This window comes from Talaromyces stipitatus, genomic scaffold (genome assembly GCF_000003125.1).
Source record: "Talaromyces stipitatus ATCC 10500 scf_1105507295523 genomic scaffold, whole genome shotgun sequence".
Taxonomy (NCBI): domain Eukaryota; kingdom Fungi; phylum Ascomycota; class Eurotiomycetes; order Eurotiales; family Trichocomaceae; genus Talaromyces; species Talaromyces stipitatus.
The window spans coordinates 5,230,355-5,254,850 of NW_002990113.1; the positions used below are offsets into that span (position 1 = coordinate 5,230,355).

At 48.7% G+C, this 24,496-nt stretch overlaps 12 protein-coding genes across 12 annotated transcripts; 6 read left to right on the forward strand and 6 right to left on the reverse strand.

Moving 5' to 3' along the window:
- Window positions 1–456: 456 nt before the first annotated feature.
- On the forward strand, window positions 457–4,051 carry TSTA_078720 (ubiquitination network signaling protein, putative; the record flags this gene model as incomplete). Its single annotated transcript, XM_002341863.1, has 1 exon — window positions 457–4,051. One exon carries the CDS (start codon window positions 457–459, stop codon window positions 3,511–3,513), a length of 3,057 nt encoding a protein of 1,018 aa, XP_002341904.1. The 3' UTR covers window positions 3,514–4,051.
- TSTA_078730 (uncharacterized protein) lies at window positions 3,893–5,239 on the reverse strand (the record flags this gene model as incomplete). Its single annotated transcript, XM_002341865.1, has 3 exons — window positions 3,893–4,656; window positions 4,734–4,849; window positions 5,097–5,239. 3 exons carry the CDS (start codon window positions 5,237–5,239, stop codon window positions 3,893–3,895), a joined length of 1,023 nt encoding a protein of 340 aa, XP_002341906.1.
- On the forward strand, window positions 5,121–5,726 carry TSTA_078740 (mitochondrial 54S ribosomal protein YmL36; the record flags this gene model as incomplete). The annotated part of the gene is made up of 1 exon (XM_002341864.1): window positions 5,121–5,726. One exon carries the CDS (start codon window positions 5,121–5,123, stop codon window positions 5,724–5,726), a length of 606 nt encoding a protein of 201 aa, XP_002341905.1.
- A 91-nt stretch (window positions 5,727–5,817) lies between these two features.
- TSTA_078750 (uncharacterized protein) lies at window positions 5,818–6,397 on the reverse strand (the record flags this gene model as incomplete). The annotated part of the gene is made up of 2 exons (XM_002341866.1): window positions 5,962–6,397; window positions 5,818–5,939 (listed from the first exon to the last, which is right to left on the reverse strand). The coding sequence occupies exons 1-2, from the start codon at window positions 6,233–6,235 to the stop codon at window positions 5,818–5,820; spliced, it is 396 nt and encodes a 131-aa protein (XP_002341907.1). The 5' UTR covers window positions 6,236–6,397.
- Window positions 6,398–6,719: 322 nt separating this feature from the next.
- Window positions 6,720–8,809, reverse strand: TSTA_078760 (vacuolar protein sorting-associated protein Vps5, putative; the record flags this gene model as incomplete). The annotated part of the gene is made up of 6 exons (XM_002341867.1): window positions 6,720–7,020; window positions 7,072–7,674; window positions 7,724–8,104; window positions 8,154–8,632; window positions 8,689–8,718; window positions 8,776–8,809. 6 exons carry the CDS (start codon window positions 8,807–8,809, stop codon window positions 6,820–6,822), a joined length of 1,728 nt encoding a protein of 575 aa, XP_002341908.1. The 3' UTR covers window positions 6,720–6,819.
- Window positions 8,810–9,081: 272 nt separating this feature from the next.
- On the reverse strand, window positions 9,082–10,139 carry TSTA_078770 (class II aldolase/adducin domain protein). The gene is made up of 3 exons (XM_002341868.1): window positions 9,923–10,139; window positions 9,370–9,845; window positions 9,082–9,316 (listed from the first exon to the last, which is right to left on the reverse strand). Exons 1-3 carry the CDS (start codon window positions 10,088–10,090, stop codon window positions 9,193–9,195), a joined length of 768 nt encoding a protein of 255 aa, XP_002341909.1. The 5' UTR covers window positions 10,091–10,139; the 3' UTR covers window positions 9,082–9,192.
- Window positions 10,140–11,524: 1,385 nt separating this feature from the next.
- Window positions 11,525–13,725, forward strand: TSTA_078780 (calnexin; the record flags this gene model as incomplete). Its single annotated transcript, XM_002341869.1, has 5 exons — window positions 11,525–11,656; window positions 11,724–12,006; window positions 12,060–12,190; window positions 12,241–12,894; window positions 12,948–13,725. The coding sequence occupies 5 exons, from the start codon at window positions 11,525–11,527 to the stop codon at window positions 13,437–13,439; spliced, it is 1,692 nt and encodes a 563-aa protein (XP_002341910.1). The 3' UTR covers window positions 13,440–13,725.
- A 608-nt stretch (window positions 13,726–14,333) lies between these two features.
- On the forward strand, window positions 14,334–16,215 carry TSTA_078790 (methylmalonate-semialdehyde dehydrogenase, putative; the record flags this gene model as incomplete). The annotated part of the gene is made up of 3 exons (XM_002341870.1): window positions 14,334–15,051; window positions 15,104–15,741; window positions 15,799–16,215. 3 exons carry the CDS (start codon window positions 14,334–14,336, stop codon window positions 16,213–16,215), a joined length of 1,773 nt encoding a protein of 590 aa, XP_002341911.1.
- A 43-nt stretch (window positions 16,216–16,258) lies between these two features.
- TSTA_078800 (uncharacterized protein) lies at window positions 16,259–17,437 on the reverse strand. The gene is made up of 4 exons (XM_002341871.1): window positions 17,225–17,437; window positions 17,129–17,170; window positions 16,602–17,081; window positions 16,259–16,548 (listed from the first exon to the last, which is right to left on the reverse strand). Exons 1-4 carry the CDS (start codon window positions 17,276–17,278, stop codon window positions 16,426–16,428), a joined length of 699 nt encoding a protein of 232 aa, XP_002341912.1. The 5' UTR covers window positions 17,279–17,437; the 3' UTR covers window positions 16,259–16,425.
- A 757-nt stretch (window positions 17,438–18,194) lies between these two features.
- Window positions 18,195–19,739, forward strand: TSTA_078810 (uncharacterized protein; the record flags this gene model as incomplete). The annotated part of the gene is made up of 3 exons (XM_002341872.1): window positions 18,195–18,233; window positions 18,286–18,345; window positions 18,405–19,739. 3 exons carry the CDS (start codon window positions 18,195–18,197, stop codon window positions 19,737–19,739), a joined length of 1,434 nt encoding a protein of 477 aa, XP_002341913.1.
- A 136-nt stretch (window positions 19,740–19,875) lies between these two features.
- Window positions 19,876–21,243, reverse strand: TSTA_078820 (thioredoxin reductase Trr1/Trr2, putative; the record flags this gene model as incomplete). The annotated part of the gene is made up of 3 exons (XM_002341873.1): window positions 19,876–20,203; window positions 20,264–21,163; window positions 21,222–21,243. The coding sequence occupies 3 exons, from the start codon at window positions 21,241–21,243 to the stop codon at window positions 20,001–20,003; spliced, it is 1,125 nt and encodes a 374-aa protein (XP_002341914.1). The 3' UTR covers window positions 19,876–20,000.
- Window positions 21,244–22,036: 793 nt separating this feature from the next.
- TSTA_078830 (uncharacterized protein) lies at window positions 22,037–24,309 on the forward strand (the record flags this gene model as incomplete). Its single annotated transcript, XM_002341874.1, has 5 exons — window positions 22,037–22,133; window positions 22,182–23,488; window positions 23,537–24,019; window positions 24,081–24,197; window positions 24,253–24,309. 5 exons carry the CDS (start codon window positions 22,037–22,039, stop codon window positions 24,307–24,309), a joined length of 2,061 nt encoding a protein of 686 aa, XP_002341915.1.
- Window positions 24,310–24,496: the final 187 nt, after the last annotated feature.

Here is a 24,496-nt window from a genome sequence, read left to right on the forward strand (position 1 = left end):
TAGTATTACTATTGTAATCATGTAATTCAGTAACTAAGTAAGTAAGAATCTAAGAATCTTATTCATGTATTAGCCCCGACTAATTATTGTTAAGTAATAATACTCCAAGTTGATTGTTCCTCGTTTCAATTTTTTTGCCTGGGTCTTGGCAGATCCGTTTTTCCCGCCGCGTCGCCTTCCAACCATCACATCCCCTTCTGCCCTTTGAATTAATTTCCTTCCTCTTAACTCTTCCCACACCTTTCTTCATCCCTCCTCCTCCTCCACCAATCCATCCTCTCTGAGGAATCTCTCCGATACATATTATCCTCACCTCTCAGTATATACTCGCACCGGGTGCACCGACCGATTAATTTTCCCTCCTAATCCTATATCCTACACTGCCTGGTCCCTAGTCCTTGGCTGCTCGCTTGCCAAGCTGACTCGGTACTGGGCTCTGACGCCGTTCGCTCGTCCATGCCACGCTCAGCCGCTGCGGCTCGAAGAGGTCATCACAACAACACCAACGGCAGTGTGAACGGTAACAGTCGAAATGAAAATGGTCATGCCGTCAATGGAAAGCGTTTAAACAAGCAAAAATCATCGAGCCACCTGAACGGTAATGCTAGCGGCAGTAGTACTTTGCATTCCGCGCCCCATCTCGATCTCCGTTCGTCCAGCGACTCATCGGTCATAACAACCTCAAAGGCAGACGCTGCAGCAGTCGATGGACTCAAAGGAGACAGTGCCGACCACGTTTATACTAACGGTTCCGACCATAAGGCTAATGGCGACATGGCGTGCGGACAATCCAGCGGGATCGTCTCGGCGGACTGCGGATCATCTTCTTCCAAGCCGGCATCAGCTTCCAAGCGCCATAACTCGTCGTCTGTAAATCCGTTTCTGTTGGCCTCGACAATTCTCCGGTCGTGCCCCCTGTACGATACCATCGCCATCTTGATCTTCCTTTTGCAACTGCCTCCGATCGTCCTCACTTTGGTTCAGTTTCTCTTCGCCTCATTGACCTTTATGCCACCGGGCGGTGGATCCGGATCGTCGTTTACCTCGAATTTTGATATTTTCCAGGGTCCCGCCGGTACACCTTCGTTTGGGACCATGATCGCCATGGACGGGTTCTGTCTTTTGCTTTGGGGTCTCTTTATGTGGACCTGGGCTCAAAACTTCGCCTTAGATTTGGCTCATGTACAGGTTGCCATTACCCTCGGAGGCGGCGGATCCGGTAAGAACGGCGGTGTCAATGCTCTCTGTGTCGGTACAGTGTTGCTTCTGCATATTGTCAGAAGTAAAGGCATACAGGACTTTGTTATCGGCCATCTTACCTCGGCCCAGATAATAAGTCCGGATATTCTATCGCGCTGGTCACATTTAATTCCTCCTGAATTCAGGCGAACGGAACCACAGACATCACCCAGTTGGCTGAGAAGTCTTCTCGCTATTCATATCTTAGCGCAAGCCGGTACTGCCATGGCAAGAAGATCGATGGCTCGAAATCGATCACCTCAACCGTCTCGTTCCGGAAAACGTATCGATGCCGAGGCCTCTGCTGGTTCCCAAGCTCAGATCGACTCCGCATTTGAATCCACGGCAAGTATGACGTCTTACGGAGTCGATGGTTCAATATCCGGCCCTTCTGCGCTAAAGGAAAGTAGGGAAAGACTTCAAAGTGCCAAAAAACGAAGAAGACAGGCAAATCAGGTTCGAAGTAGACAGCCGTTTTGGGCTGCACTTGCGAGCACGAAGGTAACCGTTATGAGAGAATATGAGCATTCTAGAGCTGTTTCGAAAACGACCCGCGGCCTTCCAATGACCGAAGATGATCTACAAGGGATCACACTTGACGATGGTTTGGTTTGGATTACAAGCGTGGACAGTTCGACAATCAAGTTCGCCGCTGGCGACTTTGCCGCAGCAGAAGACAATTCGAGTTCGACCGTTTGCGAAAATGGAAAATTGGAAAGTAACGCCGTGGAACCATTCTATGTCTGTGTTAATGGGGCTTTATGGGCTACAACCAACATGTGCAAGGTCACGGATGGACCTAAGGGCTCCAGTGCTGTACAATGGAGGGGTGAAATATCTGGATTAGCCCCGAACTGCCCCTATACCTGCTCCTTTATTCGCAATGACAACGACGAAGAGATCTGCTCGCTTAGCGTCAAGACACCCCCCGCACCAGACACAGATCAGAGTGTTGCTTCTATGATGCCAACTCCGCCTCGCCCTTTCCATCGACCTTCTTCACCGACTTCAACGCTTCGGAATTCGATTGCAAATGCGGAATCGAAATTGAACGAAAAACGTTCTCGCTTGAAAAAGGCCAAAGCTGACCACAAGATTCTATTATCTCGCATCAAGAAGGAGTTGGACAACTTCAACCACCGATTGAGCAGTGGAAACGATGAAAACCGACAAAAACAACGATCATTGCAGCTAGAACGAAATATCCGCCAGACCGAAGAAGCCACGGCCGCTCTTGAATCGCAACTTGACAGCTTAGACAAGATACCTGAAGAGGAGCTTGAAGAGTGGCAGAAACAAAAAGCTGAGTTTGATCGGGAGATGGAACGACTCAAATCCGCCAAGGAAGAATTGTTGAATACCCGTACATCCGTTGCCCGCGACCTGGCTTCGTTAGAGTCGGATCTCGCCTCGGCAGTTCAAAAACGTGACCGTCTGCAGAGCCGCAAGGCCCGACTCAATGAACAGTATGAAAGAATCATCTCGGCTAATGCACAGGGTCTGAACGAACGAGAACGTCGAGCCGCAGAACAGTTCGCTCGGGAGCAGGAGCAAGCTAAGATTGAAGCCAATTTCAATGAACAGTTAGCAAGTATCAGCCGTGCCGTACAAGATTATCAAATGCGCACCAATCAGTTGTGGCAACAAGCGTCCGGCATCGAACAAGCGATACAGCAACAGCAACAGCAGATGCTTTTTGAAACCGGCCCTTTGACTCCCGAAGGAGTTCTTCCTGGTACTCGCCATCTACACGAAGAAGAGGAGGCTGAAGGGGTCGAGCTAGACAAGGGCCCATCTATCAACAACTTGACCATTACACCTGCCAACAGTCGGTCAATTTTGGGTGCCAGCTTTTCTGCGCTTAGGGCTAGCCCTCAAACGACTTCTTCGTTTCTTGCTAGCTCAACTTCCCAAACTGTTAGTCCGTTGCAAGCCACCAGTCTCCAGCCCGGATACCAAGCATCACCTCGTGCGAGCGTCAACAACTACTTTGGGGGACGTGATTTCTCTTACCGGGATCGATCCTCTTCCAATCGCTCAGCAAGGAGCAGCTTGTATGCCGATCTTGATTTCGATCTGAATCGTTACCTGCCCGAGCCAGCGGATCGTCTCAGTTCTGTGTCCGATGGCAAAGGTCGCACCAGCCCGACTTACGGTCCTATTGGCAGTCCGTTTACACGAGCCGGAAGTCGTGGTAGTGGGGGCAGCAGTGGTAACAGCGGAAGTGGCAGTGGAAGCGGTAGTCCTCGGTCTACGCGTGCAGAGGGCTTGTAATTTACAGGTCATTTGTGCTCGCGGCGGGGAAGTGATGCTATGGAAGTGTGCAGATATTTGCGTTCTGGATAAGTCTGGTCTCTTGTTATCTTTTCTGTGCTTAGTGCGATGGTCCTGCGGAGTGAACTTTTCTTCCGTCCAGCTGGTCGATCAGTACTGCAATTAGTTTATAACCTTGGTGGAATCGTCCACGGTTTGTCTCCTTTTCGCAGGTGGGCAAAACGCGAAGGGAGATGACTCCACATATGTGTGTACTTTTTGACTAGATAGATCAGCTCAACGGCAGCCTCGGAGCTTGAATCAAAAGAATCCTGCCTATCTATGATTCTGTTGTGTTCGTAATATACAGCTATTTATACATTATCTCTAACATGGTCTTTCATGCCTCCTCGCCCATCTCCCAGAACCGGGTATCGGCATACATCAGGCAGAAATCCTCTTTCGTATGTCGCGACGCTTCTGGTCCCTGTTGCAATGCAGTATCGCCAGTTGTGCCAGGTGATAATATCCTCTGCACATTCCCAAGCACAATCATATGATCGTATACCTGTACCGACTTATCAGGCAGATATTCACATTCAAGTATAAACGTGAAATCCTCCTCTTCTTTAGTATCATGTTTCGCTTCATCATTATTCCGCCTTCGAATAAGCCGTGGTAATATCCTTTCAGATGTCTTATTATCGCCTGAACTGGAGATACTATCCTGCTTTAAAGAGTCAAATTCGATAAACTCAAACCGATCCAATTCAACATTCACATTCCCCCTCGAAAAGTTTCGCGCTAATCTGGCCATTGTCGTCGTAGGAGCTAGTAAATGCACCAGGAATCGCCCTGAGGATTGCAGTGCCGCGAGTGTCTCGGAGGGTTGCCGTACGTTAAAGGTTATGATTGGTTTTGGGTGGAGGGTTACTGTGTTGAAGGATGATACTGTCATTCCTCGGGGTGATGGTCTTGTAGTTGATGTGGAGGAAGAAGAGTACGCGGTGACGATGGCGACTGGATGAGGGATGCGGCGCATTAGGAGGCGAATTTTATGTGAAAGGGAGGACTCGGTTTCTGGGTCTGAGGGTTTGTGATGGTGTTTGGAGAGTTTGGTGGTTGTGGATGAGAACGGTCGACATTGACATGTTGATTGTGAGTCTGTAAGAGCAATAATTCAGCAACTGGAACCAATTGAGAAACTCAGGACTTTGCGCTGTAATGCTATGCCAACTTACTGCTGAATTCATACAATCCTCGTCTTTGTGTTGCTCGTACGGAAAGTTGCGGCGATATGAGCAATTTCATATTGCCCGCGAATCCTGAGGCACGGAGATGCCTCGATAAAACAATGCTAAATATTTGAATATGCCTCTCAAGCCATCATACTCCGATTTCAAGATTTATCAATGCTGAATCCTGCTTGAGTGTCTTTGGAGATCGAAAATGATATTGATCAAGGCAGAGCTTGGTTAACCAGTTGGAGTTAGTCTATCGCTTACATAAGACAATCTTAAATTATTCGACCTCCGCAAGATTTGTCGGACTTACCGCGACCTCCTCCATCAGACCATCACAGGAGCACAATTGAGCAGACATACAGAATCTGAATCAATTGACGCGCCATGTCGCTCAACACTTCCTTCCGCCGTGCTACATCCGGCACTGGTCCGTCGACAACTTTATCCAGGACCATACTAAAATCCTCACCCACCTCCTCAACATCAACTCCATCAACATACATCTGCAACCAATGCCGACATGCAAGTCTCTTACGTCGCCCCAAACGACCATACACTTTCACTCAACTCGTCGCTCTATCAGACGGCAGTACATTCATTCACCGCACCACCTCACCCACGCCCGTCTACCGCTCAACCCGCGACACGCGCAATTCTCTCCTCTGGAACCCAACTAGTAAGAAACTTCTAACCGTCGAAGACGACGAGGCAGGACGACTAGCGGCTTTCCGTGCCAAATTCGGTAGAAGTTTTGATCTTGCCAGTACCGCTGCAGAGGAAGTTGCTGCTGCTGTTGGACCAACAGCGGCCCAGAAGCAGACAAGCCAGAAATCAGATTTGGAGCAAAAGCAGGAAGCGGAGAAGATGGATGCTGCGGCTGAAAAGGCTTTGGCGCAGGAGGAGGCGGATTTGCAGGAAGAGGAGGATAATTTGTTGGATTTGATTAGTTCGTTTGGCCAGCAGCAGGATAATACTGGGAAGAAGAAATAGATTGCTCGACATTATCTTTTCGTACTGCATCTACTCTTCCAGCATTCATGATTTCATCTTTCTACCTCAGATTTTACCATGTATATTAGGATCAATGTTTCATTCTATCAAATTGTGTACCCCTTCCTGAACATCTTCCACTTTTCTTGACACCATCCTTGCCATGCTCGCCATTCGAATCACCACGGTAATTGATAGCCGTGCTCAAACTGACTATGCGTGCGAGAGTGAGAACGACTATCATCTTCCCCTCCTACGGGCCATACCTCACTCGCAGGATCAGCCTCGATGGGTCGTCGGTTATCAATCGTTTGCCACTCGTCATTTTCTGGCCGCTCACATCCTCCAGGATTGTAGAAAAACGGCCGTCGAGCACGTGGGTTTTGACATCGAAGCCAGCGTCCGACTGGTGTGCAGAAGAGGGTTGCAAGGAACCATATGAAGCATACGATTCCGAGTGTGACTTTGGCAAAATATTCGAAGGGTTCTTCTTGGTCTTCGGTCGTCATTTTGATTGCTCTGTTCGATAGAGTTTCTTGGACAGGCTTGTTGTGCTCGATTACTCGTTTGATTTGTCGAGTTAGGGCTTGTTCTGGTCTTCGAGCAGTATGATAGAAGTAACAAATATGTCTGAACACTGTATATGAAAGGATAGAAATTGCGAGATACGCATTTTTTTTATTCTTCTAATTATATGATTATTGCTAAGCCTTTGTGTTCTTGTGTCGTTGTTTCCCTCCATTAGCCACTCTTTTCGGTACTGCCAGGCCAAACATTGTGAAGAGTACGGTAATTACCGTAGATATTCTCTGCTCTAATCAGATGAATATTTAGGTTGCAGGAATTCTGTGTAATACTACCTATTCCACAAGAATGAAAGACGAAAGATCACCGGCTATGTAAACTGAAAGATTCATATGCAGTTCATGACTTGGAAGGGCTGCTACTCAGCTGTCCACTACTCATATGTTAATAGATAGTTTCTTATGGATCAGAGTATGGAGATGATATCATTTACAAAAATAGAAAAGTAAATCTCATAGCAGTGATGGTATACTGGGTACAGGTATATCAGAAAGCCTCACAGAAAGCACTAGTGTGTCTCCTCTGCCGCTACAGCAGCAGCAACAGCAGCAGCCCTCTCCTCATCAGGATTGGATTGTGCAGGTTCATTGTTAGACTCGACTGCCGCTGCTTCTTCTGTTCCATGATTCTCTGGCTGGGGTGGATAGAGAGGGTTGCCCTCCTCTCCAGCATCAAGCTGGAGCAAAAAGCTCTCCCATAGTTCGATCAACTTGACAGTTATTAGTAATGAGTCCTTAAAGGTTGTATATAGATAACATACCTCTTTCTGAGCTTCGACAGCTCCTTCTAAGAAAGTCTCTACACCCGACTTGAAATCCTCCACTTTCTCCTTTTCGAATCTTTCCAGCTCATTTCGCATTAGTCGGCCCATATCCTCAAACAATAGCCGGCTTTGATGGACCTTGCGCTCCGCATCGGCGACGTCAGCATTACTCTGGTTGATACGATCCTGCTGCGACTTCCCCTGTCGAAGTAACTTTTCTTGCGTATGTCTTCTCTTCTGAAGCTCTGCTTCAGCTGCATGCCAGCTGTGGAAGGACTTTTGTCGCTGAGAGAATGCTGTCTTGATACTACCAATTAGTCGGATATATTCGTCAATGGTAATTCCTAATGTAAGCACGTCTTGCTGTGCCTGCCGCTCATAGAGTTCACGTATCCGTAGCTGCAGCTCCGATAGACCTTCTAGCGGACCTGAAAGGACGGGAGATAATTCAACTGCCGCCAATGCATGAAGAGAAGCCGAAAAATCACCCGCGGCTTCAGCGAGACCTTTCCTTTGAGCAACAACAGTGTCAATAGCTTTCATTAAGGCCTTCAGTTGATTCTCCAGGGCATCAAGGTAAATTTTGCGATCATGGAACCACTAGATATCGTCAGCATTGACACTCAAATAGGAAGCGAACGATACTCACGTCGTCATGCTCAATGAACTTGCCGCCTCCACCGACAGACAAGCCTAATGAGCTAAACATGCCCTTGCTCTGACCCAAATCAGGCTCGCGATTCTCTTTATTCTTCACGTCAATTCCAAATGTCTCACTCTCCAAGAATATCTTGAGATCTGCATCATGCTGAAGAATTGGATGTGCTGCAATCTTGTTAATCATGCGCTCCAGGGCAGCTCGTCGTGACTCTACAAAGTTGGTGTCAAAGCGGCCAACAGCCTGTTTCTCTGGTGGAGGGGGGACGACAACACCGGGGTTGTTGTTGTGTAGCTGATTGTAAATCCACAGGAAGTCTCTGTATCGGCGGCTGACTTCGAATTCAGGTCGTCGGTATGCTTTCGAGGTAGTCTATTGCTATTAGGCTAGCGCAAGTGCTAAGGTCTCGCTGAACACCCACCTTGGTACGAATCTGATATACGATATGACTGCTGGTCAGATCACCAACTTTGTGCGGGTCTCCCACTGTGATGTTGAACGTCGGCTTGGCAGCTTGTTCAACGCTTATACTAGGCTGAGTTTGTCGCTTTGGTGCTGCCTCAGTACCTGGAAACTGAACTGGCGGTGGATTAACGGTTCGTTGCTGTTCATCGCTCCGGTCGACGGATGCTCCGGCAGATGATTGCGCTGAGGAATAAGCCGGTTGTGCAACTCGCGCACCCCCTGTTTCTTTGAGTGGTGGTGTAGGCGCCTCCTCTGTGATAGTTGACTCCCCTAGGGGTCCCAGAGGATCTGATGTGTCATCGACCGCTTCCAATTTGGTGACCTGCGCGCTGACTTTTCGGGACGTTCTGGGTCCACGTCGAGCGGGAGATCGAGGCGCAGCTAAGGATTCCTGTGTCGTGGGTTGAGCGGTGGTAGTAGCGGTAGTGGAGCTCTCTATAACCCATTTCGTCAATATACTATACCATACATCCTATGAGAGCAGCACTTACCGGTTTGTCTGGTCGAGGTCGAGGGTTCATCTGCGCAACACGCTATCAACATCAACGGCTTCAATGCATTGACTGGTAGTCACTTACCACCCCACGGGGATTCGCCGCCGTCCAGATCCATAGCCACAATCGATTTGCAATTGTTCGAAACGCCAGTAAACAAATAAATGAATAGCTGGCGATAGGAGTTCACGAGGACAAACAAGTATGAGGGGACCTTCAGATGAGGGAAGTCGGGGCTGTGGAGATGGCGGCTTCCCGGCGGTGTTTTAAGCTCGTGGTTGGCCACAGGCAGCCGCAATACAGATTCTGCCCATGTATCTCGAATTCTATCATTTTTCTCTGGCTATTATTCTTTTCAAGTTAAGCACCTAATTACTTAAATAAGGAATCCATCTAATTGTCCATGGCAAATATATTCAGATATAAAAATATGTAAACTCAGAGGATAACCTCGAAACCCATAACTCATTAGTGGCATCATCTATATTCCTCGAAATGATCTCATTTGGTCTTGTTGATGTCCCATGGGAGACCCAATTTGTGCATCTCAACGGCAAGCTGGAAAAGCCAGTCTAGGCTCTCACACTGTGTCTTTGCCTTGGCGGGCGTATCACCCCAGACATAGCTAGCATGGGTCAGTGCACGAAATCGGACGTGTGGGAGTCAAAGAGTACTTACATTCCATGGCGACGAACCAACACCGCATAGGTATCCGGGTTGGCAGCGATGGCTCTCTCAAGTCCTTCAGTGAGGTCCTCCTCGAAAGGTGTGTTGTCAATGATAGGGATTCGGAGCGTATCGTGATAGTTGTGCATTCCTTTCCCTTTCCCCTTGGGAATACCCTTAATTTGCTCGATATTGCTAATTTCAAAATGAGCTTCTTTTCCATATATCCGTTCCACCAACAACGTCACCAGCACAGCCCATTGGGAGTGCGTATGGATGCAGCACATGGCCCCGCGCTCGAACGCAGTGAGAAACAACGGAGTGCAGTCGGACGGCTTCAAGTTTTTAGGCTTGCGAATGTATTTCCTCTCGGATGGTGGATATTTCGGGGTCGGAAATTGCATCACGAATATATTCTCAGGCTGGATGAGTTCCTTCTGAACGCCGGACGGGGCGATGAAAATGTGATCCCCATGGCGAATTGACGTCTGTAGAACTCGATTTAGCGAACCAATTCAATAGTGATATATCGTCTTGCTGGTAAAGAGGATGTTGTGACACTTACCCCGCCACCAGTGCCTGTAACCCATCCCCAAGTGTAGAACTTGCGACACATCTCGGGGATCAGGTTAGCGGGATGTTGTGGATCCGAGGACTGAACAAGATGATCATTGTTCTCCTCATTGTCAAGGCCGCTCGCAATGACGACCTGAATGTTAGTAGCTTCTGGCATGACTCAGATTCTGATCGATAAACGCGACGTCTTATTAATAGTCCAGTGTAATTTGGTCTGTCGTGAAAATAGTGCCAGGAACAACCCCACCTTGGTCGCCATATCGGGCAGGCGGTAAAATGGTCTGAGTAATTGCGACTCCACATCTTTGTAAGTAGCATATGCTCAACAGTCGCACTGATATGATATATATTCGCGTTCGCATTCGCATCCTAAGCCAGCCCACGAACCGCTACAAAGTTGGGAGGAAACACAGTAAGAATACGCTTGTCTTTCCACCATCAAGAACCACGAAGCATACGAACTACGATCTTCACGGACAATACCGAACAGTACCGAACAGTGCGCTCTCAATGTCGATATTCGAGAACCATTGGGGAGGCATTAAGAGTATGGTCCAGGTAGACTTTTCAGAGAGGAGAAGTCCGATACAAGAACGTCCTCAGACGTGGAGTTGAGGAATATATAACTACGAGTCCGCTACCAGCCAACATGCTTGGTAAGTTAGCATGGAAGTATCAGCAGTAGAGACGACACGCGCTGTAGCTACTCATAGCTACAAAGAGCGCCTGGACAGCATCGCATATTGCATCCAGGATGGACGACCTAAGGCATCTATTGTGTCAGTGCCGCTGCCTGAGAATTACGGCATCAAACATTGACCGCTGCATGTTGTCGTAAGGACCGCTATGATTGGCTAATCGAGCGCAACACGACTTCTGATTGGCTGTTCCCTCAATAGTTTTACCCCGGTAAAGCTCCTGACATATTATAGTTCCTCCATCCGTATAAAGCATTCTGAGTGAGGTATACTAGTATGTTAGAATTGGACTCACAGAGGCTCCCGTAGAAGTGTAGAGTGACAATTATACAATGCTGTCCGCCGCAGATGAACATCTGTTCAAAGAAGCTCATGGAAAGTTGGTGCGGAGAAGACTAACTACGGCTGGGCTAAACCGAGTGGAGTAGCCATTCAATATGTAGATTCGAAGAAACAGCCTGACTCCGTGATGATCAAGCAAGCAACTCTCGTGACTGTCGAATACTCGTGTAAATAGTAATTAGCAGTGTATTAGAGTGCGAGATTTATATAGATGGAGTAAACTAGAGAAGGAGGAAAGAGAGAAAGAGCCAACACGTGAGTCCGCAAGGAAGGCAGGCTTATCTAATCGGGACTAATCCCAAAGGATCCATGGGAAGCTCCGATCATTGACCAGTGAGAAGAGGCCACCTTTGACGATTGCGTCGAGCTTGAAGTTATATAGCCCGACTTTCCAACGCCCGCCATCTTCTTTCCTTCGAGTTGTCGCTGCTGCTGTTGTCCCTTGTTATTCCCTCCACTGGGTATTTTGAAATTTGTCTCTCCCTCGGAAAGGAGTTGCTGGCTCTCTTCTCTCTTTCATTTTTCTCTGTGGTTCCTGACAAGCTGTCACCATGCGTTTCAACGCTGCTTTGACTTCGGCCTTGGTGTCGTCGGCCGGCCTGATGGGTCATGTCCTCGCCGACGAAGTCGAAGTGCCAGCTCCCGATGCCACTTCCTCCAGCATTGAGCGTCCTACCTTTACCGTATGTATATCGCGCTCGTTCTGCTCATCTCGGTTGATCGCGCACTAACACTGTCACTTCTCACCAGCCCACATCCCTCAAAGCTCCCTTCTTGGAGCAATTCACTGATGACTGGGAAAAGCGATGGACCCCTTCCCACGCGAAGAAGGAGGATTCCACTTCTGATGAAGACTGGGCCTACGTCGGAGAATGGTCTGTCGAGGAGCCTACTGTCTTCAAGGGTATCGAAGGCGACAAGGGTTTGGTGCTAAAGAATCCCGCTGCACATCACGCCATCTCGGCCAAGTTCCCCAAGAAGATTGATAACAAGGGCAAGACTCTTGTTGTTCAGTACGAAGTCAAGCCACAAAGTACGTTTTTTCGCAACAATTCCTGGCTTGTGAATACTAACAACCGTCTTTAGACTCCCTTGTTTGCGGTGGCGCCTACTTGAAGCTGCTCCAGGAGAACAAGAAGCTTCACCTCGACGAATTCTCCAATGCTTCTCCTTACGTGATCATGTTTGGTCCTGACAAGTGCGGTAGCACCAACAAGGTACGACCGGCCCAACCATGCGGCTTGGTAACAAGACTAACACAGTTTAGGTCCACTTCATCTTCAAGCACAAGAACCCCAAGACCGGTGAATACGAGGAGAAGCACATGACCAACCCACCAGTCCCCCGCACCGACAAGACTACCTCCGTCTACACGCTTATCGTGAAACCCGACCAGAGCTTCGAGATTCTGATCAACGGCGACAATGTTAAGAATGGTACTCTTTTGGATGACTTCTCCCCTGCCGTCAACCCTCCCAAGGAGATTGACGACCCCAAGGACAAGAAGCCCAGCGACTGGGTCGACGAGGTGAAGATTCCTGACCCTGAGGCTACGAAGCCTGAAGACTGGGATGAGGACGCTCCATATGAGATTGTTGACGAGGAAGCCACTAAGCCTGATGACTGGTTGGAGAATGAGCCACTTTCCATTCCTGATCCTGAGGCCGAGAAGCCCGAAGATTGGGATGACGAGGAAGATGGTGACTGGATCCCTCCTACCGTTCCCAACCCTGCTTGTGCCGATGTCTCTGGATGTGGTCCTTGGACTACCCCCATGAAGAAGAACCCTGCCTACAAGGGCAAGTGGTCTGCACCTCTCATCGACAACCCTGCTTACAAGGGACCTTGGGCTCCTCGCAAGATCGCCAATCCCGACTACTTCGAGGACAAGACTCCTTCCAACTTTGAACCCATGGGAGCTGTAAGTGTAGAAGCTTTGAATCAACCGAGGACTGTTGGCTGACTATTTTATAGATTGGTTTCGAACTCTGGACCATGCAAAATGACATCCTCTTCGACAACATCTACATTGGCCACTCTGTTGAAGACGCTGCTGCTTTCCGTGAGGAGACCTACGCTGTCAAGAAGCCTGTTGAGGTTGCTGAGGAGGAGGCCTCCAAGCCCAAGCCTGAGAAGAAGATTGACACGGGCCTCACTTTCAAGGAGGACCCTGTGGCCTTCGTTCGCCAGAAGGTCGATCTTTTCGTCAGCCTTGTTAAGCAAGACCCTCTTGATGCAGTGAAGACCGTTCCCGAAGTCGCCGGCGGCTTGGGAGCTATCTTGCTTGCTACCATCTTGTTCATTTTCGGCGCCATCAGCTCCAGCAGCCCTGCACCCACCAAGGTTGCTGAGAAGGGCAAGGACGCTGCTACCGCTACCAAGGAGAAGGCTGCTGAAGCTGTCAGCTCCGCGGCAGACACTGCTAAGGGCGCCACCAAGCGTACCACCCGATCCTCTGCTGAGTAGATTATTTGAGAAAGAGAATCAGAAGAGAGACTGGTTCATTAATGTTAGGTGATCATATACCAAGCAGTCTTGTGACTGCCCCCACACTATATCCTTTGCCTGGAACAGTAACCATTACGCACGACGAGTTATCGGCAGTGCAGATGATGAGGAGGGATACAGGGCAACAGAAACTCAACGGGGGATTCCATACTCATTTCATGGACTCAAAAGTCCTATTTTACGAGGCGTTTAGTATTTAGTCAGTTCTGTTTTCAACACGTGTATACTGTTCTTGATGCCAATATCATAATGTTCATTGCTCAATAGATACAATAGTAGGCTTCTGCATACCTTTAAACACAGAATTAGACCATTAGCCCAAACCGGATCAAAAGCGCGTTTCCTGATTCCGATTCTTGCCTGCAAATGCAGTGTTTCGTCCATCGTTGTCCCTATTTTGAAGTCAAAGCGACTTCGGCGGGAAAGCCGAGAGGCCGATAGTAACCTCCAGTAGCCGTTCGCACTGTGTCTGCATACAATTGAGTGTATACAGAATAAATTGATGGTCGAGCACATAAACGATATTCTATACGAAATTCGACCATCTATGCAATTAACTGTCATATAAATAGTTCTTATAGCAGCGTAGATGAAGAGGCTATCTTATCAGCAAGATAAGCGCTCTCCAGACTCCGGCTATCGGTTATGGGTCGTTGCTTCGGCGACGCCAGCCAATCATTTCTACCCCGGCAGCAACTTTGCGGGGATAGCCAACAATAAGGGCGTACAGCTACTTATCGTCTACTCTTACGTCTCTCTCCTCGACAGATATATAGTTCTCTTTATTCCCTGCTGGTTACTTCTGCTAGAGTAGCCTGCTATTCTATAGCCCGTCGTTCTTGATACATCGCCATGGCCGCTCGTCGTTCTCTGGCCCGGGGTATTCCCGCTCTCCGCACAGTCTCTCCCCGCACTGGTTTCAGCACCAAATCTGTCGCTACAGGGACATGGGCGAGTCCAAAATTGACGGCATCGACACAATCACAATTGTCAGGGCAGACTTCGGTGTCGCATACTTCTAGGAGGCATCTGCACGTAACTGCTCGTCGCTCTGCCCAGTACGGCACCACTTCTGCCGCCTCAACCACAACCGAATATCCTACATCTCATGAACAAATCACAAATCCTATCGACACGACAAACTTCATTGACAATGAATTTGTCACCTCCAAGGCAACGGAATGGATTGATTTGCATGACCCAGCAACCAACAATCTGGTTACTCGTGTCCCTCAAAGCACAGATGAAGAGCTCAAGGCCGCCGTTGCCTCGGCCGAGAAGGCCTTCCCCGCGTGGCGAGCTACCAGCATCATCGCCAGACAAGAGATCATGTTCAAGTTTGTCAGTTTGATTCGTCGCGATTGGGATCGTCTTGCTGCCTCAATAACCCTTGAGCAAGGCAAGACCTTTGCCGATGCCAAGGGCGACGTTCTGCGTGGTCTCCAGGTTGCCGAGACAGCATGCGGTATTACTTCACAGATTACCGGAGATGTGCTTGAGGTTGCCAAGGATATGGAGACTCGCAGTTACCGAGAGCCTCTTGGTGTTGTTGCTGCTATTTGCCCTTTTAGTGAGTATACACTTGGTTGATGATGAGGAGTTTGTCCATTGACTGTTGATAGACTTCCCTGCTATGATTCCCCTTTGGTGTATTCCAGTGGCGACTATTACCGGAAACACCATCGTCATCAAACCCTCTGAACGCGACCCCGGTGCCGCAATGATTCTGGCCGAACTTGCTCGCGAAGCCGGTTTCCCGCCTGGTGTGATCAACATTGTTCACGGAGCCCACAAAACCGTGAACTTCATACTCGACGAACCCGCTATCAAGGCTATCTCTTTCGTCGGCGGTAACCGCGCTGGTGAATACATCTACACCCGCGGGAGTGCCAATGGTAAGCGTGTACAGGCCAACTTGGGAGCCAAGAACCACGCCACCGTGCTACCAGACTGCAACAAGAACCATGCTCTGAACGCCATTGCCGGAGCTGCTTTTGGAGCTGCTGGTCAGCGATGCATGGCTCTGAGCACGTTGGTGATGGTCGGTGAGACTAAGGAATGGTTGCCTGAGCTTGCTGAGCGAGCAAAACAGCTTCAGGTCAATGGAGGGTTTGAGCCTGGTGCTGATCTCGGTCCTGTCATTAGCCCCCAGAGCAAGAAGCGTATCGAGGATTTGATTGCTTCAGCGGAAAAGGAGGGTGCTACCATCCTTTTAGATGGTCGGGGCTACAAGCCTGAGAAGTATCCTAATGGAAATTGGGTAAGTAGAAGTATATGTATCGCTCAGGAAGATGATAGACTAATAATATTCCAATAGATCGCCCCTACAATCATCACCAACGTTACTCCAGACATGACCTGCTACAAAGAAGAAATCTTCGGCCCAGTCCTCGTGTGCCTAAACGTTGATAGCCTCGACGACGCCATCGCCCTCACAAACAAAAACGAATACGGCAACGGAGCCGCAATCTTCACCACTTCAGGCTCTTCCGCCTCTCGATTCCAGAAGAACATCGAAGCCGGTCAACTCGGTATCAACGTCCCCATCCCTGTCCCCCTGCCCATGTTCTCATTCACTGGGAACAAGAAGAGTGTTGCCGGAGGTGGTGCTAGCACCTTTTATGGAAAGCCCGGTATGCAGTTCTATACGCAGCAAAAGACTGTGACAAGTTTGTGGCGTAGTGAGGATGCTACGCATACCCGTGCCAGTGTTGTTATGCCTACTCATAAATAGGTTGCTATCGATTTGACTATAATCTTCTCGTGATTATTAGTTTAACAAAATTCAATCCAATTTATGAATGCATTGGTATCTAATCGACTAAAGTAGGCCGGCAATATCAAGCATGATCTACTATTTAGAGTGCAAGTACGTGTGATGTCGCTGCGCGCTTAAACATGTCTTTGTAAGAAAGAAGACACACAATCCCCCTAGTGTCTTCATCTACTCCAAGGGGCCGAGGTAGTCATAGACTAGACGCCCAAGCAGGTATTTGCCATTTTTGTCTGCGACAACAACGCGACGAGTGTAATAGCGTTGGCCGCTGATGGTTTCGAAGCCCCAGATCTATAAATCGCTGTTAGCATTCTAATCTCTCACGAGACACAAGGAATACGTACTTGCTCAGCGGTCCAGCCACTGTTCAAACTCCTTACCCAATTGTGCAACCACAGACCCTCGCCATCCCCGTAAACGAGACCATCCTTGTCCTTCACATCGTCGACAAGAAATCCATTAGGATCCTCCTCACCATCAATCGTAATCTCACCGCGGAGGAACTTGGCAATCTTGTCCTCCCTGGGCGTAGTCTCCAATCCAAAATCCGGGCGGACTTTGCCATCAGCACCCTTTGAGCCACGAATTAAACGACTCTGGCCCACGATCTTGCCAAAAATTCTATCATCATGCTCACGAGCGCGCCAGTCGGTGATACGGTATTCTGGGGACGCCTCTATTCCGCCAGTGAGGAATTGCCCAATGTCAATCTTGGTGGCAGGCGCGTTGGCGGGGTCATCATTGTTTGGTTCGACATATTCCTTGATGTGGAGGGTGATTGTTGCCAGGCCGATTACTCTACGCGTAACCCAGCCGATGCCTTGCTATGGGTGGATTAGCCTTGAGACTTGAGGATGCTGGGTATACTTACAAGTGATAGGATGGCGTCAGTGTCACTGGACAGGGTTTTGTTCTGAGGTATTGTCAACAATGCTCTTTGTTTAGCTGGACGATATTGCTGACTTACCATGGTATACTTTCCATTGAGGTTCTGGAGAGTGATGTCCGAGGGAGCAGCCATGATGATGCTAGACGATGAAGAATGGACAAGATAGAATCTTGTAAGATCGTGAATGTTGTGACAAATGAGGAGAAATTGACAGTATGGAGAAGACTGATTTATTTATATGCTGAGCTACTCAACATCCAGCAGTCATGTGAAGATGAGCAAATGTTCCTGCACCCACGATCAGACAGGCAGGCAAAGCAATTGCCTTTGACTTCAATGCTCGATCTCCGAGGTATTTGGAGATGCAACAATGTCGAGGATTGCATGTGGCATCATCCACGTTCCCCCGCTCCCCACTTGCTTAGCCAGCGTCGTACTCTACAGACTCTAGTTAACTGACTAACTACGTACTGACTTACGTACTAGAGTAGGTTGTTTATGGTGTTTCTGACTCTTACGAAGACTTAAGATGAGTTCTTATATATCCCGTTTGAGCGGCATCTGGGACCACAAGGCAGGCTGAGGGGCGACTCCGGCGTACACCAGGTACCTCGTCCAACTACCAATGTCCTCCTCATAGTCGACTATCATTTCTGCCATAACCATATAATCCATCCTATCGCTTGTAGTCAAAGTTTGCATGAGTATCGTCATCGCTAATTACCAGAATCGGCGTTCTCGTGGCTCGATTGGCATGGGCATTGGGGGCCCTCGGTAAAGTGCGTTTGCTGATGTAGAAAGAATTCGGAAAGGCAGGAGTCGTAGTCGCAAGTAACTGAGTATTCTATATGGCAAGAATGTGCCATTACCGTCGACCAAGTTAGGATGCAGTGAGATGTAGTGTAAGTGGTCAAGATTATGAAGGTGAAGTACTAGTCGCCCCTGGAGGTCCACTGAGCCAATCGCGACTTCCCAATCAATCAGAACAAAAACAAACACTTCATCCAACGTCGAATTCACAACCACAGCTTGCAATTCTCTCGAGACCATGTCTCTAAACAAGAAATACGCCAATCTACCTGATCTGGTAGACTTCCTTCAAGTCCTCTGCCATGAGTCTCTTAGCTAACGCGATCCAGGATCTTGCACCAGATGTGTACGAAACCCCAGACTTGACCGATGGCGCATCCACAGTTCCAGTACGTCCTATAAACCCTACATCTAGATTCAGCTCCCACTGACAAGTGTAATTCTATAGACAGCTACTATACGCACAAATTCCGACTCTGACGACGAATCCAACCCCGATATTGACCGCAACAACCTAAACACAGACGAAGCAAGGTTACATTTCCTTCGCGCCAGCGGCGTCAGTGCGCGCGAAGTTGACTTTTCCGACACAATTGCCACTAAGCGAAAAGCATATAAATCGCGTTCGGGACATAGGAGACGCCGCAGTGTTGGCGGAACCGAGGAGATAGGGGATATCAGTGACAGCGATGCGGACGGTCAGGAATCGTTCGAGCGGAAGTTAGCTCGACTCAGGCGGGAAACGGAGGAGCTGAAAGCGGAACTTCAGAAGAGAGACCAAGCTGGACAGAAGGATGGGGTGGAGGATGAAGAAACAGAAGAAGAAGATGATGATTATGATGGGATTAATGAACTCAGCAAGGCCCTGGATAGCATTCATAGCTCGTCTACTCGTGCTGACAAAACATCGGACGCTATTCTTTCGCGCAAACTAGCAGCGGCTGTTAACATATCGAGCAAGGACACAAACACAACAACAACAGAGAAGAAGGCATCACCGCCTACATTGACACCAACACCATCCTCATCCGGCCTCCTTGAACATGCAGCGTCGTTCGATACCCGGCTCACACTGATGGAAGCCGCATTGGGCATCTCGAGCGGTTCGAATCCATTCTTTGCGGCAAAAGACACCCAGCCGCAACTGCAACCCGTACTACCTGCCCTCGAACACCTCACATCTCAAATTACGGCCTTGACAGGCACCCTCAGCAGACCAACCGCCTCATCCACCGCTGCTCCGGCCACAACAACCGCACAACTCGAATCATTATCCTCGCGGATCAAACGACTCACTGCCGACGCTGAAAATCTAGCCAACGCACGACGCCGCGCCAGCGAAGTCGCTGCCAGAGCTCAACCTGACTCCCCATCCGGCGACGCCTTTGCATCCGCATCACCTTCTTCTGGTGCGACAGAAGTCAACAACGCAGATCCGATAGCACGCACCCAACGAGACGAACAAGCATCCAAGATACAAGCTCTCTACGCAACTATACCGACTATCCAATCCCTCCACCCTCTCCTCCCAAGTGTCCTGGAACGCCTCCGCTCCCTCCGCGCCATCCACGCTGGCGCAGCACAAGCCAGCGAAACCCTAGACGCACTCGAGAAAGACCAAGCAGAAATGAGTAAAGAGATAGAACAATGGCGCGAAGGATTGAGAGTTGTCGAAGAAAAAGTCCGAGAAAGTGAGGTTTCTATGAGGAAGAATATTGAATATGTTGGACCGTGGGTGGATGATCTGAAGAAGAGGATGGATAGGTTGGAGAAGCAGTTTTGAGGTCACAGCCTTTTGATTGGAAGTATGCCTGGACCCTTGGTAACGAGTGGTCTTGCTGAATATTAAGATACCCTTACCTGGACATGGTGTTGCATCAGTTTTAATATTTAATCTAGTTGCAGCAAGGTAGCAATAAGTCGATCCACCAATCTATTGATCTATTTATCTATCTAATGCATTCATTCCTCGACCATGAAAAGAGAAAGCTTGGAATCATAAACAAAGCCGCTAAACATCAAAAAACTCTATACTCAAAGAAAATTATAGCAATGGATTTTGCTTATATTCCGCTGTAGCTGGTTCATTGCCTTTCTTTTTCTGCGCGCTCTGAGCATCTGGTTCGGCCACTGCGGGCTCGATGCGAGAATGTCCGACTTCAGTCTTGACGGCGGGCGATTCGTCTTCACCGGCTTCTTCTTCGGCGAGGAACTTTTCAGCTTCGAGAGCGGCGATACATCCGGAGCCTGTATTCAATGATATGTAAGCAATTGGGCATAAAGTATTTTGGAGAAGATTCTACATACCTGCGCTGGTGATGGCTTGCCTGTAACGCTTATCCTGTACATCACCGGCTGCGAATACACCTGGAACAGAAGTATAGCTTGTCCCGGGTTGAGTGACGATGTATCCTTCGCTGTCTAATTCGATTTGTCCCTTGACGAGGGTGGTCGCTGGGTCGTGACCAACAGCGTAGAACAGACCATTGGCATCGAGTGTCTCCTCCTCTCCAGTAACGACGTTCTTGACCTTGAGGTGGGTCATGAGTCCTCGGGGAATTTCCTCGCCGAGAACTTGTGTAGCCACGGTGTTGAAACGGACGGTAACCTTGGGGTTGGCCAACAGACGCTTGGCCATGGCCTTGCTAGCACGCAGCTTATCCTTACGCACAAGCACAGTAACATGGCTGCCGTACTTGGTCAAAAACATAGCCTCCTCAGCAGCAGAGTCACCACCACCAATCACAAACAAAGGCTTGTTTCTGAAAATAGGAACTGCACCGTCGCAAACAGCGCATGCCGAGATACCATTTTGCCAGTATTTTTCCTCGCCGGGAAGATCGAGACGTCTGGCGTTGGCGCCTGTGGCGATAATGACTGCATCTGCGGTGTGTGCGGGTTCCTCGTCGGGGCCATCAGACCATTCTTTCCACAGCCGGAACGGGCGCTTGCTGAAGTCGACTCGAGTGATGGTCTCAGTAATGATCTCTGTACCGAATCGTGTGGATTGTTTGCGCATATTTTCCATGAGCTCTGAGCCTCCAATTCCATCAGGGAAGCCCGGGAAGTTCTCGATATCGGTAGTGGTTGTCAATTGACCGCCGGCTGCCGTGCCTCCTGCGAGCATACCCTCGTACATGACGGGTTTAAGTTCGGCACGCGAGAGATAGATGGCCGCTGTATGCGCAGCAGGGCCGGAGCCAATGACTTATACATGTTAGCATATTTGTCTCTTCTAATGATTCCGACGAGAAGTTCTACGTACTGACAACCTTGGAGTGTACCATCTTCCTTTGTAGTGGCGTTACAGAAGCTGATGACGATGTGGTATTTTGCTGCAACGACGAAGCAGCTGCAGTAGAGACTCCGAGGGATCGAAAAGAGAAAGAAGAAAAACGTCGAAAGGCCGAGGAAAACACGGTGGGTGGTTGTTCTATCGCTCAGCGAGTGAGCGAGAAGGCGGGGTTTGGTGTGATGAGAATTCGAGGGCTGCTTGTATGGGTGGTTTATATGAGCCAAACAGGCAAAATCAATGAGTAATTGAAGCGAATATACGCACGTCAACTGCAGAACGGGCAAGTGTGGAATATATGTAGAAAACAAAGTCAATTGATTTATCATCCGACGAGTCGAGAAAGTTGCACGACGATTCTTTGCACTATGACATTTGTCACGTGCGGCAAAATCCTGCTTACCAACCGGCGGCTGTCTCGACCACCAAAGATCACATACTTTCAACACTTTCGAGAACCCTCGCTCCACCAGGAGTCGTTCCTCATAGGCCATGGCATTATCTGCCGCGAATGATCACAAGCCGAACGGTTTTAGTCGGTGATTGATAACAGGGACCCACTGCTGTGCGTGAGATCTTGATAATCAACCATAGTGTACATTGGGCTGGACTTCTAGGCCGTTGGATTTCAGGATCAATTATCCAGCATCAAATTGCCTGATTAGGAAAGGAATATCATCTTCTTTACTTGAGGAAAACGATATTCTGCTTGGTATCAATTGAACCTATTCCGTTGCATCCGATGCCGATAATATCTCCATTCCTCCGCTTTCATTCCTGTTGTCAAAATGAGCTTTCGTGTATTCTCGTGTGCTGTCTGTGGTCGTCCCTTTTATGAATATGATGACCCAAATCCTAAAACATGGCTGAAAAATTTCCGAATTCGTAAGTCTTTTGCATGGCTGTAGCCTGGACTCCTGTTGACATGAGCAGTCTTCTCTGGCCCGAACGGAGTAAGCGTCTCTGGCGTCGGCCAGCACAATGAGCTTTTTCTCGGTTACTTTTCTGCGCATTGGGAATATACCACGAGATGGGATAATCCAAATACTGGAGCTTTAGATGGCCCAATAGGCGTGCTGACGCAGAGTCCTATCAGTAACCGTCATGGCTTTCTTTTCCACGAGGCCTGTTGGTCTCTGTTAGAGAAGATTTATCAACCTAAACCAATTCCGTGGTCTCGACTGTACGACGTGTGCAAATCGATGCCATTATCAAAGCGAGGCGCTGTCAATATTAGCTGGGGCCATGATTACGGTGGCCTTCTTCTTTCGGACAATGAGAGTTTTTACCCATGGCAACGTAGGGTCTTTAACATGTCAGTGGACCGGAAACTGCGCTTATCTGCCAGCATGGATCCTATGTGTGGTTCAAATATTGAACAACTTCTTCATGAACAACCTCAGGGCATACCATTTATGGATAAGGATCACCCTACGGCACAGGTCAAACGATCGGTAGATGTCTTCAGCAGGCTACCTCCAGAGATCCGTGATATCATTGCATACTCGCTTTCCGTACGAGATGCAGCTAACCTTCGACTAGCTTCAAGGTCATTTTTTTCAGTTTTCGCAAACCAGCAATTCTGGGCCTCCAGGTTCAGCCCAGATTCAGATCGTAGCTGGCTTTTTGAGCTATGGAACAAAAGGGGATATAAAGCCTGGAGATGGCTTTATCGACGCACAGATGATGCTTGTTTATCGCCTGCACTTCGGAATAGGAAGAGAGTCTGGAAGCTGCTGGAACATCTCCGAGATATTGTCGACCTACAATGGAAGGAAAATTCTCAGGCGTCGATTTCTCATGTTGATATCCCCGGTTTGAAGTATCGGAAAATCACTGCGGATGTGAGACTGGAAACCCCCTCGGATACCCGTCATTACTTTGACGAAGGTTGCCGTCTTTTGCGTCAACAAAATGTTACCATTCCTCCACAACTCTCCCAAGTGGCAGTGTCCACTGTGCAGGTCGGCGACATAGATTATGTCTCAGGTATGCGATTCGTATCGTCTGAGGGTACTGTTACAGAATTCGGGTATTGGTCAGGGAAGAAAATATACTCTACAGACGTCACGAGCCTGGAAGGCTTCAACGTGGCAACAGGTACCAGAGGCATCCAAGCGATACAAATTCTAGACGAAAAAGAGCATACATCTCAATGGCTAGGTTCTCGGGATGAATGCCCAAAGACACGATATCTTGTGGTTTCTAAACCCATCAGGACTATCGAAGCCGGGTTCGATGTAAGTTCTGTCTCCTCAGTAAATGCTTCCTGCTCACAAAAGATTTAGGCATGCAAAATGATCAGTCTTGCAGTTGAATACGAAGACTTAGGACCTATTGATCGCTCGATAGAACAGACAAAGTCATTGAGAGACGTGGGATACTGGTATCCCGAGGTTCCTGGCCGCGACCTATACCTAAACGAATACTCAAATGTGGTAGATACCTGCTATCCCGATGAACATCGGCCGTTATGCTGGATCTCCTTTGGTGGTCCGGGCGGTATATATCTCAAATATGTGAAAGGAATGACTATAACTTTCCGCGGAGATATCCTACGTTGCGTAGAATTCATCTATGAGGGAATTGACATCCCAATACGGAATCGCAGGGTCGGTCGCCGAGCACTGAGGGGTTACGACAAGGTTTTTTACTTCCCTATCGACGGGCCAGGTGGAGAGATTATCGACGCTGTGGAGGTCATGCTGGCAAACGTGGATGAAAATGAAGTGCATGACTCTTTCAGGAACCCAGTTCTAAAGGCCTTCAGGGTAAGCTGGGAGCGGTACAGGCTTGTTTTCTGATCCTGTCCAGCTAACCTTTTTTTCTTAGGTTTTGACAAATCGTGGGAGACGGCATTTGCAGCCTCCATTGAGTTTTGTATACGATGAACTGAAAGTCATAAAGATCGCTCCTGGAACCACCATCACTGGATTTTACGTTGGCCAGGTACGTCTATTATGCATTTTTCTGGACTGAACTAACCGCGAACTAACCCGGATAGCATCCTTCACTGGGTCTTACTAGTCTTGGTGTGATATCGGAGGTAGTCAAAAGATGATCATGGCCTAGGTTGACAGACAGGAACCGGCAGCTTTTTGGTGTGGGAAATTTTAGTCAACGGGTGAGCAAGACTCCTGAGTAGTCACCCCTCACATTGTAGAACAGGTGAAATCGCTTGTCATAAGCTCAGCCACTTCTAGAGTGACTACCTGGATCTTACTCTCTGCCTTCTCCCTTCCTTCCCT

Excerpts from the sequence above, each read along its gene's own strand:
- TSTA_078800 (XM_002341871.1), bottom strand. The coding sequence starts at position 17,278 with ATGGCTGCTCCCTCGGACATCACTCTCCAGAACCTCAATGGAAAGTAT. Across the intron at positions 17,082-17,128 it reads CTGACGCCATCCTATCACTT|CAAGGCATCGGCTGGGTTAC; the intron begins GTAAGTATACCC and ends ATCCACCCATAG. Across the intron at positions 16,549-16,601 it reads GTGGCTGGACCGCTGAGCAA|ATCTGGGGCTTCGAAACCAT; the intron begins GTACGTATTCCT and ends AGCGATTTATAG.
- TSTA_078770 (XM_002341868.1), bottom strand. The coding sequence starts at position 10,090 with ATGCCAGAAGCTACTAACATTCAGGTCGTCATTGCGAGCGGCCTTGAC. Across the intron at positions 9,846-9,922 it reads TTACAGGCACTGGTGGCGGG|ACGTCAATTCGCCATGGGGA; the intron begins GTAAGTGTCACA and ends CGAGTTCTACAG. Across the intron at positions 9,317-9,369 it reads TTGGTTCGTCGCCATGGAAT|CTATGTCTGGGGTGATACGC; the intron begins GTAAGTACTCTT and ends GACCCATGCTAG.